Source organism: Nuphar pumila, chromosome 16, assembly GCF_984573655.1.
Source record: "Nuphar pumila chromosome 16, dmNupPumi1.hap1.1, whole genome shotgun sequence".
Taxonomy (NCBI): domain Eukaryota; kingdom Viridiplantae; phylum Streptophyta; class Magnoliopsida; order Nymphaeales; family Nymphaeaceae; genus Nuphar; species Nuphar pumila.
Window position 1 is genome coordinate 16,769,765 of NC_143264.1, and position 15,589 is coordinate 16,785,353.

The window sequence follows — 15,589 nt, forward strand, 5'->3', positions numbered from 1 at the left end:
TATATATATATAAAAATTTTTTTACATTTTTGCCCCTGCCGCACCCCCGCACCCGGGTTTTTTGGAAGTGCCGAATCCCCGCACCCGCACCCGCACCCATGTGACATAGGGCTCAAGAGGGCTATTTACACCTCTTCACAAGTTACAAAGACATAAGTAAATGAGAATCTAAATCAAGATAAAACCTACTTAGACTTAGGCTAAAAATGGATAAACCTACTTGAACTAAGCTATTCTTGGATAAGCTAATTTTGGCTTGTCTAATTCTAAAACTTTGATATCCAAAAATAGCCGATCCACTTGAACTAGCCTTCTAGTATTCTTAGGCATAGCTTTAATCCATTTCCATAAATTTTCAAAGCTCCAAAAATAGGGGATATCGCTTCCTAGGTGTGGCCCACCTAGGCCAGCTGGTCCTTGACTGAGTTGGTCGATCTGGGTCCAGAAATGATTCAGCCCAACCATTTTCCTTAGCCCAAGCAAAGAATGAACCTACCTAAGCTCAAGTGAGTTCATCCTAAATTCTGTAGAACACCAAAACCCGTCAGACTTCTAAAAATTGCCTAGCCCAAATCGTGAGGAATCTAGGTATGAAATTTGGACCCTAGGTTCTTCGGTGTGTCCTTAACCAGCCCTCCGAATTTCACTTTTTATTGAGCACCCAATATCGAGAACTGGATTTTTTAGTCCAGTCTGTCTGGACCTAAACCCAGCCTGTCTATGCACAGTCCCAATATTTCCCACGACTTCAAAAATCTGTAGCTTCATGTTCCTGAAGTCTTTGACCCTCAAATTTTGTCAGAACCTACCTTACGGTGTCTAGAATTAACTCCTGAAATTTCATAATTTTCTGCTGCACCGTTTGGGAGATCTGATTTTTCTCTCAAAACCTAATTGTCTTGTCTCCCACTTGTGTCTTTGACTCGAGCTATGTCTGAACCCAAGGCCCAAGCACGCATCACATCAGAAAATGGGTGGTGAGAAAGGCACTCTCATTTGCCTTTACAAATGAGAATTGCCTTCTTATTTAAATGAGAACCAGAATCATAAGGAGCCTCATGTTATCCTGATTCATATGATTCCAAATCAAATTTGATTTGAAATCACACGTAGTCTAGCAAACCAAACTTACCCTAAATTCTTTAATAAGTTGCCACAAACAAGGAAAAAGTTTTTGTCATTCATTTTCCCTGCAAGAAGGCAAATTTGTTCTTTTTCTTCACATGAAAACAACTACGTTCTTAGGTATTTTATTTACTTCTACAATGTTACCCACAAATCTCTTCCAAAGCTTCATAAATTTAGCATCACAAAAAGTTAAACCAAACATATTGGCCTCATCTTACCTAACAAAGTCTATGCCTCTATAAGGATATAATTGTCCACAATCATCTGTTTCTTCTCAACTATTTTATTGCAATTTTAGTTTTAGAAAATACTCACTCAGTCTATTATTCTTTGATTTGGTTCACTTGCTTAGTTTGCCTCGATAGCCTTGTTAACCTTCATCCTTAATAAAATTGGCATGGTTAAGCTCATTATTTTTTTCTCTCATGATTATGGCATGTTTGCAGGTTTTCTTTGATGCTTCTTTCAATTGATCAGATATAAAGTTTCTTATACATTGGTAGTAGTCTCATAACCGTTTTAGCTTCCTTTTTGTTATTTATCTATTGACATCAGATATGCTTCTTGTTCTCCCTTTTGAATATCTCTTGTTGATACATTTCCAAACTTTTTTGTTCCACCACCACCTGTTCTTGAATCTCAAATACAGCATCAACAATCTATTTATGTCACTCAAGTCTGCTCCCTCCCTCTAGCATATCTTGTACATCTAATAAGGGATTCACTTTCTTCCAAACAAATGGATAAGTCTTCTATAGGTTTCTCTTCTTCCTGATCTATTTTTTTGCATTTGAAGTTGTTTTTGTTTCTCTATCTTCTTTGAGCTTTCTTCCTTATATTCGTTAATTGAACTTCCCAAATGAGCCATTGAATATGCCCTGTATATACAATCAAATGGTGCTTATTTTTATTGATTTGACAATCCTATAGGATGCAATCAACTAGAATTAACTATTGGGGTTATACAGATGTTTTTAATCTGATCTCAATCGAAACGGCAAATGTAATAGGGTGTGTCTGTGTGTGTGAGTTTAAAGGCAAGGAACATCATTTGTCAATACATAAATGGAGAGACAAATCCGCTGCAAAAAAGCATAATCAGACTGAAAACATTACCTGCTACAAAACCAGAAAAAAAGAAGTTCACCCATGCAAAAGTAAGTGTCTGAAAGGGCAAAATGAAATATAAAGGTTAGAAATTTTTGAATGAAAAAGTCAAAAAGGTTACTTCTCTGTTAAAAGAAGATATAGATACCTGTGGTATGATCATTGAGAGGTTCTTCTTCATCATATCCATCGCCATGTTTGGATCTGAAAACATTTGAGCCTGTGGATTCTGTGCCTGCCCTTTGGGAACATAAAGCAACCCATTCTCCTGACAAATCTCATAATATATTAGCACAAGCGCATGCGCACACAGACACACATTACATCAATAAATAAGGCTAAAAGGACTCCAGGTATGCAGTTTTTGGATATATTTTCACTAATAGTATATAGGGAGATATGACACAAGAGTAAGTTGGAGTATCCTTGTGACATACCGTGTGTGTGTGTGTGTGTTGTGTGTGTGTGTGTGTGTGTTGTGTGTGTGTGTGTGTGTCATAGTTTCTTGAGATGCAAAGATTATTGCACTATTTAACAACAAACCAATAGTTGCAATTATTTTTCATACAGTTACTAGTTATCACAGGTTAAAAGCAAAGGCCCCCGTGACGTGCCCTGGTGTACCCCAACACCGGAACGGCCTTTCAAGCGCACAGTGAAAATCGAGTTAAACGTCGCTCATCAAGCATGCGGGCGCAATAGCACAAGCATGCACGCACACAATCACATAAAAAAATCGGAGAGGCAAAAGACCATAGAAGAAGGCAAGAAAGCAAAGACTTCTATTAGCAAGTTAACGAGTACATAGAGACCCCTAATTCACCTTGTACCCAGGGGTTATTAGGCCAAAGGCCATTACATCCACTTAAAGAAAGCAAAAGCGGTAACTACATCAAGCAACAAAAGTCAAAAGCTTGGCGGTCTGGAACACTCTCCACAAGTTGATGGTGCTTCCATATGTTGACTGCTTTCTCCCAAGTAGCTTCACCCTCTGGTAGACCTTCCCACTGCACCTGGTACTTCATCTCGCCAAGATAATTGTTGAAGTGGTTGAGGATGATTTCTGATTCTCTGTCTGAAATGATGGTTGTTGAAAGTGTGCATTGCAAGATCAGAGCACACTGAGACGTGCTACACTGTGGATCTCCATTTTTATGGAACAACTTCAGGTTGGACACATGGAAGAATGGATGCACCTGAAAGTTTGCTCGCAAATCCAACTTGTATGCCAAGTTCTCAACATGTTTCGTGATGGTGAAGGGGCCATCATATTTGCGAATGAGGCATCGGTTATGACCCCGAAAGATGACAATGCCCTCCGGGTAGAGCTTCACCAACACCTCATCTCCAACGCTAAACTCTGCAAGTCAAGGCTTCTCATCTGCCCATTCCTTCATGCACTTCGCTACTTTGTTCAAATATACCTTTGCCAACTCTGCCTAGTCCTGCCAATTTCTGACAAACCGGTATGCGTATGGCGCTTACCAACGTCCACATGCAGCAAAAGAGTGAGGAGTTTGCGGCTGCTGCCCTATTGAAACTTCAAACGGACGATAGTTGGAAGACTCACTCTTTTAGATATTGTAACAGAATTGGTCGACATCAAGCAAGTCCATCCAATCTCTCTAGTTGGCACTCACAAAGTGTCGAAGATACTCCTCCAATATGCCATTGATTCGCTTCGTCTATCCATCAGTCTGAGGATGAGAGTTGGTGCTAAAATGCAAATATTGAAAAGTGTTTTCTTTGGTTACGAGTCATGGATCTGAAGATCCAGACCCGTGACATTCACTTCTTCATTAATGGCATTATGTAATATTAGTTATTGTAATGAGGGTATTTTAGTACCCTAATTTTGTAATCACATGTTAATATAAAGGAATATACACAGCAACCGACCCTAACACATGAGGGCATCGGTTTCTCCCAACTTCTCTCTCCCTTTCTCTATCTCTCTCTCTGTTTTTCAGCTCTCACGCGTGGAAGGACCTGGAGATTCAAAATCTGACATGGTATCAAAGTCACGCTTCAGTTGAAACTGGAATCGATCTCAAAGGTACGTCTGATAGATCTATCCCTTCTCGATTTCCTCTTCTAAGTCAAGAAAATATTCTTCAGTCCCCTTATTTCATCTGATTTTTTGGTTCACGACTGACCCACCTTTGGTTTCCCCACATTCTTTTCTTCTCAATCAGACCTGATATCAATCAGATCTAACGATAATCAGATCTAACTTCTTCTTCCCACAGTTTTCTTTCTATCCCTTTTTATTTTTCTTTTACTTCAGTGGTGGCTGAACCTTGGTTTCCCCACAGTTTTCTTTCTGTCTCTTGAGTGACTCAACCCAAATCCCTAGTTGAAAATACCTTTTCTTCATCCCTACACTTTCCTCATTCTGTCACTAACATACCCAGTTTATCGCTCTTGATAGCAGCGTGATCTAATCACGCAGGGCTCTATTTTGATTCAGCTGCATCCTTGACCAAATCTGATCAAGTCGATACATTCTCATTGTGTCAATACATAGTAAGAATTCATATTCACATTGATTTTTTTGGGATTTTCATATCCGATATTCCATTTCATATACAAATCAGAAATCTGATTGACATTCAATTTCTGTTTCATATCAGTAATCTGAATTAGTTTCTGTAATCTGATAGCCATCGATCTGAATTAATTCCTGCAAAAAAAAAAAAAGGTTACAGAAACTGCAGGCGTAGGCAGATTGTGCTGAACACATTCTTAATTCTGTGAAACATGGATTTACTTCCTAGCCAGTCAGTTCTTTCTTCAAGTTTCCTCAGCCAACTCGTGTCTGAAAAATTAAATAATGGTAACTTCTTGACTTGGAAGAGGCAAATCATACCTTTCATTAGGAGTCAGGATCTTTCTGGACATCTGGATGGATCTATTTCAGTTCCTCCTGAGTTCATATCACGAGAAGAAAGGGACAGCAAAGGGGAATCTACTACCGTATATGTTAGAAATCCTGAATTTGTGGTTTGGATGAAAAGAGACCAAGCGCTTGTTGCTTATATTACATCAACATTGTCACAAGAGGTTCTTGTAGCCATTCCAGATGACTACACTGCCATGCAACTTTGGAACAGACTTGTTCAGACATACTCAGAGGTTTCTCAGGCCAGGATTATGTTTCTTAAAAGAGAATTTCAAATGTTAAGAAAGGAATATTTGAACAAAATGAAGGTTATCACAGATCAGTTAGCAGTTGTTGGAAGTACAGTTTCTGATAAAGATTTGGTACAGCAAACTCTCAGTGGATTGGGACACGACTATCATATGATTGTCACTTCCCTGTTATGTTTACCTGAGCTGCCCAACTTTGAAGATCTGCGCGCAAAATTGTTACAATATGAGATGAATCTAAAGGGATTTTCTGAAGAATCATCTATGCATACTGGGGCACAAGAAGTTCTTGCTACAGGGGTTACTTATGCACGAGGACGAGGAAGCTATGATATCAAGGGAAAGGGAGCACAAGGGAGAAGTGGTCATGGAGGTCGTGGATTATTGCCTACACCCAACTCATATACCAACCCACAAAGACAGAGGCCAATTCCTACCTGCTTTCTGTGTAATAAAAAGGGGCATATCAAAGCTAATTGCTGGTTCAATCCCCTAAATAAAGGAAAATCAACACAAACTGAAGCAAAAAGAGGCACAGACAGTACAAGGACCAACGGAGAAGTAAAAGAGTTGTTGTTGTCAGCCTTAGCAGAATTGAATCTGAAACAAAATGAGCAAGGGACTTGGTATGTGGACTCTGGCGCAGCGACTCACGTTACTGGTGATGCAGGTAAGCTCCTAAAACTTGTTCCTTACATTGGTAGAAGTAGTATAGTTACTGGAGATGGATCACACCACTCTGTCTCGCATATTGAAAACTCCATTATACCCTTGCCCGAATCTTCCATCAATCTTTCAAAGGTTCTTTATGCTCCTAATATCAAGAAAAACATCATTTTTAGTTTCTAAACTTGTTGATGATATCAAAGCCTCAGTTGAATTTACTCCCTTTTCTGTTCTTGTTAAGGATCTCTGCACGAAGGAGACGTTCGCTAGAGGGAAACGGCAAGGCAATATGTATGTTTTTCAAGATCCTTCAGCACATATTCGCTCTGCAGACCCAAACTTGAAGCTCCAATCATCGTTGTCTTTTGAAAATCCTACCTACGTTTTTAGTGTCTCTGAAATCAATAAGCCAAACCTTTGGCATGGTCGTCTAGGTCATTGGAGTAGTAGTTTCATTGAAAAGCTTGTTTCAAATAACCTCATTCCCAAGTCAAGTTTAGGAATAAATGTCAATGACAACAAATGTTCTAGTTATCTTTTATGTAAGAGTCATGTTTTACCATTTCATTCTATCAATAAAAGAGCTTCAAGACCTTTTGAGACTATCTGTTCTGATGTTTGGGGGCTTGCTCCAGTTGCTTCCATGTCTGGAACTAGATATTATCTTTTATTTGTTGACAGTTATTCTCGCTATTCTTGGATATTTTTCATGAAACATAAATCTGAGACTTTCAAGTTGTTCCGTAACTTCCATTCCTTTGTCAAAAACCAATTTTCTGAAAACATCCTAAGTTTTCAATGTGACGGAGGAGGTGAATTCTCTTTCATTGACTTTACTAACTTTTTTCAAAGTAACAGGATAAGGAAAAAGGTGTCTTGCCCACACACACCTCAGCAGAAAGGGATTGCTGAAAGGAAGCATCGCCATATTGTTGAGAGTGTGATGAGCATGATACATGACAGTAATCTTCTGATCACTTTATGGACAGAGACTTTTCATTCTGCAGTTCATGTGATAAATCGATTGCCCATGACTATTTTGGAAAACAAGTCTCCTTACTTGTCTCTTTTTGGTATACACCCCAACTACTATGATTTGCATGTGTTTGGTTGTTTATGCTATGTTCATGTTGACAGTTCAAGGAGACATTAGTTTCAGGACAAGGCTTTGAAGTGCAGGTTTGTGGGTTATGCTGATGACTATAAAGGGTACAGGTGCTATGATCCGGTGAGCAAGCGCATCAAAATATCAAGAAATGTCATCTTCGATGAATTGAATTTTGATTATCGATGTACTAGTTCTTCAGAATCAAAACCTAAAGTTGAGGCTTATTATCTTTGGTTGAATTATGAACTTCTCTCAGGAGCTAGTGATGCTTGCTCAAATTGCACTCAAAAGGATAAGAAACCTGTGTCTACTGATGGAATGATTGATCATGAAAATACAGACCCAACTTTGAATCCAGGAAGGTATAAAGGCCTTGTCTACACTCGACGAGAAAGAGAGTCACCCACCATAGTTGATTCAGACATGGACACATCCTCAACATCCAACATCGTTGATACTAGAAGATTCACACGTTCTCGCCATTCAATTGAAAGGTGGGTCAGTTATGAAAATTTCTCATTAGATTTTCAACTCTTTCTAATAGCCTTGAATAAAAAAGATGAACCCACAACGTTCTCTCAAGCATCAAATTCCAGAAGATGGATTGAAGCAATGAATGAGGAGATGGAAGCTCTACATGAATGTGGTACGTGGGATGTCGTATCAAGACCACCTGACAGAAACATTGTTGGTTCAAAATGGGTGTACAAAATAAAGTATAAACCAGATGGGATTATAGAGCGATACAAGGTGAGACTTGTAGCCAAAGGTTTTACACAGGAGCAAGGACAGGATTATGATGAAACTTTTAGTCCAGTGGTGAGGATGGGGACAATCAGAGTCATACTTTCTTTAGCTATTGAACACCAATGGACCATTAGCCAACTTGATGTGAATAATGTTTTTCTTCATGGAGATTTGAGAGAAGAAGTTTACATGGAACAACCCACTGGTTATGCAGAAGGTAATCCTACAAAATATGTCTGCAGACTAAAAAGGGCGATATATGGATTGAAGCAGGCATCTCGATCTTGGTTTGACAGCTTTTCTCTTGAAATACAAAAATATGGTTTTAAGAAATCTCTTCTTGACCACTCCTTATTTATATTTAAGAACCAAGACACAATTACTCTGTTGTTGATATATGTGGATGATATCATCATCACTGGCAATTCCAATGAGCACATTGAAGAAGTCAAACATCTCTTGAATCAGAGGTTCAAAATGAAGGACCTTGGCAAACTACGGTACTTTCTTGGAGTTGAAGTCGACAGTACCTCTGAAGAAATGACTCTCACTCAACATAAGTATACCATTGATGTTCTCAATAAAGCGGGTATGAAAGACTGCAAGCCCTTGAGCACTCCTAGCGTTCTTCATCAAAGGCTTAGCTCTCAAGACGGAGATCCATTTGATAATCCCACACAGTACCGTAGCATAATGGGTATGTTACAATACCTCACTTTTACTCGCCCTGATATAGTCTACTCGGTGAATCAAGTTTCTCAGTTTATGCATGCACCATGTGAAGGGCATATGGAAGCAGTTAAACGGATACTACGATATCTGAAGGGAACGGTTGGGGATGGTCTCATATATAAGCGAAAGACAAATGGGCAAAATGCACATGAGATCACTATTTATTCTGATGCGGACTGGGCGGGAGATCCAGATGAACGCAGATCAGTATCCGGCTATTGTGTATTTGTTGGGATGAATTTGGTTTCTTGGGGTAGTAAGAAACAAAAGGTTGTTGCCAGATCCAGTGCAGAGGCTGAATACAGGTCAATGGCAGCCGCCACTGCTGAGGCTACTTGGGTTAGACATCTACTGACAGAAGTCGGAGAATCGATATCTCGATCACTTCTTTTGTGTGACAACCAGAGTGCCATTAGTATGTCCTTTAATCCAATCCATCACAGTCGTGCCAAACATATTGAAATAGACCAGCATTTTGTGAGACAAAAGGTAAAAGAGAAAGAGATTGAGCCTGAATTTGTTCGAACTACAAATCAAGTGACGAATATATTTACAAAAGGATTGACAAAAGACAGATTTTGGACGTTAAAAGGCAAGTTGTTCATGATTCAAGATCATGCACAACTTGAGGGAGGGTGAAAAGAAGTGTTTTCTCTGGTTACGGGTCATGGATCTGAAGATCCAGACCCGTGACATCCACTTCTTTATTAATGGCATTATGTAATATTAGTTATTGTAATGAGGGTATTTTAGTACCCTAATTTTGTAATCACATGTTAATATAAAGGAATATACACAGCAGCCGACCCTGACACATGAGGGCATCGGTTTCTCCCAACTTCTCTCTCCCCCTTTCTCTATCTCTCTCTCAGTTTTTCAGCTCTCACGCGTGGAAGGACCTGGAGATTCAAAATCTGACAAATATATCCCCACTAATCAGAATACCTCATGCCAAAACTTCTCAGTGAAGCGAGCATCTCGATTACTGACAATGCTTTATGGGATTTTCCAATACTTCACCACATTCCGTACGAACAACTTTGTGGTGTCAGCAACTGAGCAGGTGACAAGGGCAGGCACGAAGATAACATACTTCAAGAAGTTGTCCACAACCACAAGAATTGAACTACACCCCCGTGCCTTTGTTACACTAAGAATAAAGTCTATGGTGATGCACTTCCACGGAAGGCTCAGCATAGGCAATGGCTCCAACAATCCTCTCGATCTCTGGTTTACAGTTTTGTCTTGTTGGCAGATTAAGCAAGTCCACACATACGCATCAAGTCCACACATACGCATCTACGTCATCTCACATCTGCAACCAATAATACGCACGCTCCAACAATGTCAATGTCCTCTACTCTCATGGGTGTCAAGCGTGTGTCATGGCACTCCTGCATCAGGCGTCTTCACAGAGTACCCCACTGCGGGATATACGGACGATTCTCAATGGTGCGAAGCAGATCATCTTCGAACCAAAATCTTTGGCTCTTTCCTTCCTTTGTCAACATGATAATCTATTGGGCCATAGGATCATTCTTCAATCCTTCTTGAACCTGCTTAAGAAGATCACTTGTCGGTTGGCTGGTGTTGTCTTCTCCTTCGTGCAGTGCTGCGACTTTTGCCTTCTGACTCAGGGCATCTGCAATGGCAGTGGTCCTGTCAAGCTTATACTCAAAGACCATGTCAAATTTCGCAAGGAATTCCTACCAACGAGCTTGCTTCGGACTCAACTTCTTCTGAGTCTGTAAATAACTTGTCATCACATTGTCAGTGCGCAAAATGAACTGCAACCCCAGGAGATAGTGTGTAAAACCCACGTTTTTCAAAAAAACTCAAACCCGAGTCGGATCCAGATTAGACCCGGATCCATAATACCCATTAGGGTTATACGAATGTGATGCAAGGGCAAGGGATTTTTAAACCCTCTGCGCCGCTTTTCCTCTTCCCTCTCGATTGAAAAGGGAAACCCTTTGAGGGTTTCCCGAATCTCTCCCCCCCCCCTCTGTACCCTTTTCTTCTTCCCTGTAGTGGCTCTGCCTTTGCCGTGTTTCCTCTTTAAAACCATCGCAAGGGGAGGGGAGGCCCGCACCTCGCAGCCTTTTCCTCTACCCTCGTTCTTGCTCCCTGCGTGCGGCAGCGGCAGCGACGCCAGCCGACGATGTCGGACCCCTTCCAGGTATGTCGTGTCTCTTTCTCTCTCTCTCTCTGTTTTTCTCTAGGTGTTGCCGGGAGGCCGGCGGCCATCCGCAGTGCCTCTCTTTCCTGTCTCCCTCTGTGCTCTCTTTGTATTGACAGGGGGTCGGTGGCCACCTGCCGTGTCTAGGGATGGCAGTGGACCGGGGCGGGGCGGGGGACAAGGTCTCCACCCCCGCCCCGTCTCTAAAATGTAACCTTCATCCCCGATCCACCCCCGTGACGGGGGAGACTTTGGACCTCCACCCCCGCCCCATCTCAACATTCTAATCCCCGCCCTGCCTCGTCCCCACCCCCGCCCCGCCCCGCCCCGCCCCGCCCCCGCCCCCTATAAGAAAATCATATAGTCATCACCATTCACAAGAATACCCACTTCATGCGATTACTGATAGTAGAATCATAGAAAATCCTCATAATGGGCAACCAAACAGTCACATTCCTCTAAATTTGATAGAAAAATAGACATTATTGATATATACGCAAAAATGATGACAAACACAAAGCATTATCCACTTACAATTCAAGTTTATGGAAAAAAAAAACAAGCCGATAAAATTTATATTCAGAACAGAAAATCAATAATGAAAACAGATCAATCATCTTCAATGGCAACCATAAAGGACCAAATTTGGGTTTCAAATATGACTACTGTTAGCATCAAAACAGCCCAAATGGTACTCCAATTTGAGAACCCATTAAACCATCAGAGAGAGAGAGAGAGAATACCAGAGATGGAATAACAACAATATGACAAAAAATCCAAGTCCTCCAGCAAGAAAGAGGGACTGCAATATGACAGCAAACCGAGATCAAGGCATTGAAGACGGTGAGGCGCTGTGAAAAACTCTCCTTCGTCACACGCGTGAGAGAGAGAGAGGCTTGGGGAGGCAGCGACAGAGATGGAAGGAGGGTGAGATGGCGTCGGCCAACGGTGGTCAGTGTCGACCAACGGTGGTCGGCGTCGGCCAACGGTGGTCGGCGTCGGCCAACGGTGGTCGGCGATGGCCCGGCTCCAACGATAATGCAGATGGGGAAGCCGGAAGGGAAAGAGGCGACGGCCCGACTCCAGGGTTAGGATTTAGGAACTTAGGGAGTTAGGGTTAGTAAACAAGTAAGAGAAAATATAAAGGGGATGGGGGCGGGGATGGGGTGGGGGCGGGGCGGGGATGGGGTGGGGGCGGGGCGGGGATGGGGTGGGGGCGGGGCGGGGCGGGGCCGGGATGAGGCGGGCGGGGCAGGAGAACGTGCCAGTCCATCCTCGCCTCCATCCCCGCACGGGGATGAATTTTAACCTTCATCCCCGCCTCCATCCCCGTTTCATGCCCTCCATCCCCGGTCCAAACGGGGCGAGGCGGGGCGGGGCCCCGCTTTCCCCCAATCCACTGCCATCCCTAGTCGTGTCTCCCTTTTTTCCTCTCTGTGTTCGTCGGGGGCCGGCCGGAGGCCCCTACCGTGCCTTCCCCCTTTTGCCTTTTTCCATTTGGGGCTTGTCGAGGTCGGTAGGTGGCCGGCGGCACCCCTGCCGCCCTTGCCACCTTTCCTGTGACCGTCAGGGGGGCACAGGTGGTCGATGGCCCTCCCCTGCCGACCTTTTCCCCTCTGTCCCGGCCAACAGGCAGGTGTGATACCCCTGCCTGATTTCCTTTTTTTCGGTGAAGCCAATGAGGGGGACCATGGTTTTTTATTAATCCTCGTGGCACGCAGTGCGCTACAGTTGTGACACCCCGTGTGTCGCTGCGGCACATGGTTCGCACGGTTGCGGTACTTGTGGTTGCGGTTGCGTGCACTTGATGCGCACAGCTGCGGCACAGTGCATAGCAGTGGCTGCGGCGACACATGTTGCTCTCTGTGACGGCAAATAGGGGCTCCGTTAATCCAGTAGGAGCAGTGGGTGCCCGTCACCCTGTTCTGGGGCGTTGCAAGTTCAAAACCCAATGGTGGGGTTGGATAGCAGGTCCGGGCTCACCTGGTGACCGAACCCGCACATGCAGCCTCCCTGTTCTCCTCTCTTCCTTTCTTTTAGTCTTTTTCCTGCTGTGATTTTCTCCCTATGTTCGGCAGACACCTCCGACAACCCCTGATTGAGTCATTCCTCGCCATCGGCATCCCTGTGCTTTTCCCTCCAAGCATCGAACTCTAAGGTACGAGTTCTTTCTTCTGATTCATGCGAGAAATCGAATATCGATTCGATTTCCATGCAATATTTAGTGCAAATCCATGGTTAAAGAGTGAATCTATGTGTTCACTCTAGATCACATGGATGAGGATCCATATATCCTCTTTTATATGGGTGTTTTCGGTCCTTTACATATAAAAATTTTGTGTATGGTTTTTTTTTTACAAAAACAGAGTTTTTATTTGGTGATAAAAGCATGATTTAGAGTTGCTTTCAATGATAACCGACTTCTGTGTATGTCTATTCTCAACACTAGAGACTTGGCTATGCAAACTTAGTTGTTAGCTGTTACTCTTTGTTTTGGGACTGGTAGGACCAAACTGTTTCAGGTCTGCAATGACGGGTACATTTAATTCATGTTCAAATCCTAAGGAGAATTAATAATAATATGTGGTTGGTTCTAATCATATATGGATCTGGGAATGGATAACCATTTGTCATCAGATTTGGGCAAGAATCATGAGTAACGTGATCCAATTACTTTTTCTTTTTGGGTGCAAGAAGGAAAAGAAAGTGGAGATTTGTTTGTTTTATACAGTAAAAGTTCTGATCAAATATGAGTTTAGAACTCGACGTAGCTGGATCCAGAATCAGACCCAACTTGATAAAACCAATACAATATTAGGTCACGCATGACGATAACCCATATCTGATATATTTGCAATCCTAGTAGAGACTCATATGGTAAATGAGTTTAAGTGTTGAGCAAACTCTACATCATGTGATTGTGTAACCACCATTCCTGCTGATATTTTTTCATTATTGCAAAAGTTATTCAAGGATTAGGATTTATCATTCTCCAAAGTCTTGATGTAATTATTGTTTCACACATTTGCAACCTTGTAATTAGAGATCATGACAAGCATTTCTTGATTATGCATAGATTTTCTTTGGTGGTTCAAGTACCAAGTACTAATCTAATCCGTTCCACTTGTTTGAGGGTTAGTGATTTGTTTTCTTGGGCTGAACAAAAATCAGTTTTGAGGGTTCAAGTTGGACTGAACCTCAAATAGGTTTTGAGGGTTCATGGTTGATTGAACCTAAATTTAGGTTTGGATTGATTAAGATCAAAGGGATCAGTTTGACAGGTTATCGATTGATCTTGACTGAACTAAGGGTTGGTTTGTGAACGGTTCACTTTGGATCTCAGACTATTTAAAAAAAAAATTGTTTCAGCCTATGCGATTGGGAGTCCCTTTCATAGTAAAAATTTATGAAATCTAGATTTAGATTTAAGGAAATCTAAGTTTTTAAAATCTGGTATTAGATTTGATTAAATCTAAGTTTATCTTGCTTAATTAAATCCGGTCTTAGATTTAATAAAATCAAAGTTTTTTCTTGATTAATTAAATATGGTTTTAGATTAAATAAAAATTTGAGTTTTTATTTAATTGGTTAAATATGAATTTAATTAAGTTCAAGATTTATTTAAATCTGAGATTTAAATTGAATGAATCTGGATTTTTGTCAAGCGATTTAAATATGAGATTTAAATTATAAATATGTATTTTTGTTAACACGATTTAAATATGGGATCTTGTCAAATGAATCTAAGTTTTTTCTTAAATAGGTAAAATCTAAGACCTTGAATGTAAATATGATAATTTTCTAGTTATGATTATAAAACCTGAATTACAGGTTGTGGATAAACCTCTAATTATTATTTTTAGAATGTGGTTGCATTTGGCGATGTTATGAACTTGGGTTTAGCCAGGGATGTGAATATGTGTCTTATTCATGTAAAACACATATTATGCTGAGTTAAAAATGTTAATACCTGGCTGTTTTCTTACGCATAAGTCTACATGGTATTGAAGTATGTGAATGGTTGCATGAGTGTTCACATTGTTATTTTCAGCGGGTATTAAAGGAAAGCATGCATGCAAATACTAAATGAAATCATGCATTTGACATGAATATGCAAATCAAATCAAAGACATGCTTATGAATATTTCCGTGGCATACACATGATACATGTTTGCATTTTTTAATGTGCATATAAATTTTCAAAAGATGTGGTGTGCATGTATTTTGGTTCTTGAGACGTCAAGATTTGGAATTATGTATATGCTTTGACTTGATGTGATGTGCTTAAGCATCATACTATATGAAGTTCGTTTCAAATGCATGTGCATACATGCATTGATGTGTGTTTCGCATGTACATAAATGCATGAGTTGTTCACTTGTCCCAATTGAGATGATTCATGAGTGAATGCATGTACGTGGAATGATTTCGTAAATGCACATGAATGGCGAACACATGCATATGAATGTGACATATCATGCACATGGTTAAATTGACATATATAAATATGCATTTTGAAGCATGTTGACATCATTGCATACATTGCAAGTTGTTATGGTTTTTGCGTATGATTCATCGATGGTCTAAATGAATCATCACAGGCCTGGAGAGCCTTGAGCTTTGGTTTACTCTTTCTTTAATTGTTTAAATGCATCGCAAAAATCACATTTATTTTTATTGCACTGTTTTATGTGTTTCCACGGGCGGAAGTCCCGTGATGGTTCTCGCAGGAGTAGATGCGAGCTTTTGCCTTGTTTCTGCATGCTAAATTG

At 41.1% G+C, this 15,589-nt stretch overlaps 1 protein-coding gene across 2 annotated transcripts in view; it reads right to left on the bottom strand.

The window, feature by feature from the left end:
• The window catches only part of LOC149813029 (uncharacterized), a 71,840-nt gene that overhangs the window by 51,284 nt on the left and 4,967 nt on the right, over window positions 1-15,589 (bottom strand). For both annotated transcript variants that reach the window (XM_089990763.1, XM_089990762.1), the window contains exons 3-4: window positions 2,384-2,503; window positions 2,245-2,293 (exon numbers count right to left, since the gene is read on the bottom strand). In XM_089990763.1, coding sequence (XP_089846889.1) covers window positions 2,245-2,293; window positions 2,384-2,503 — 169 coding nt within the window. The remainder of the gene's footprint in view (window positions 1-2,244; window positions 2,294-2,383; window positions 2,504-15,589) is intronic.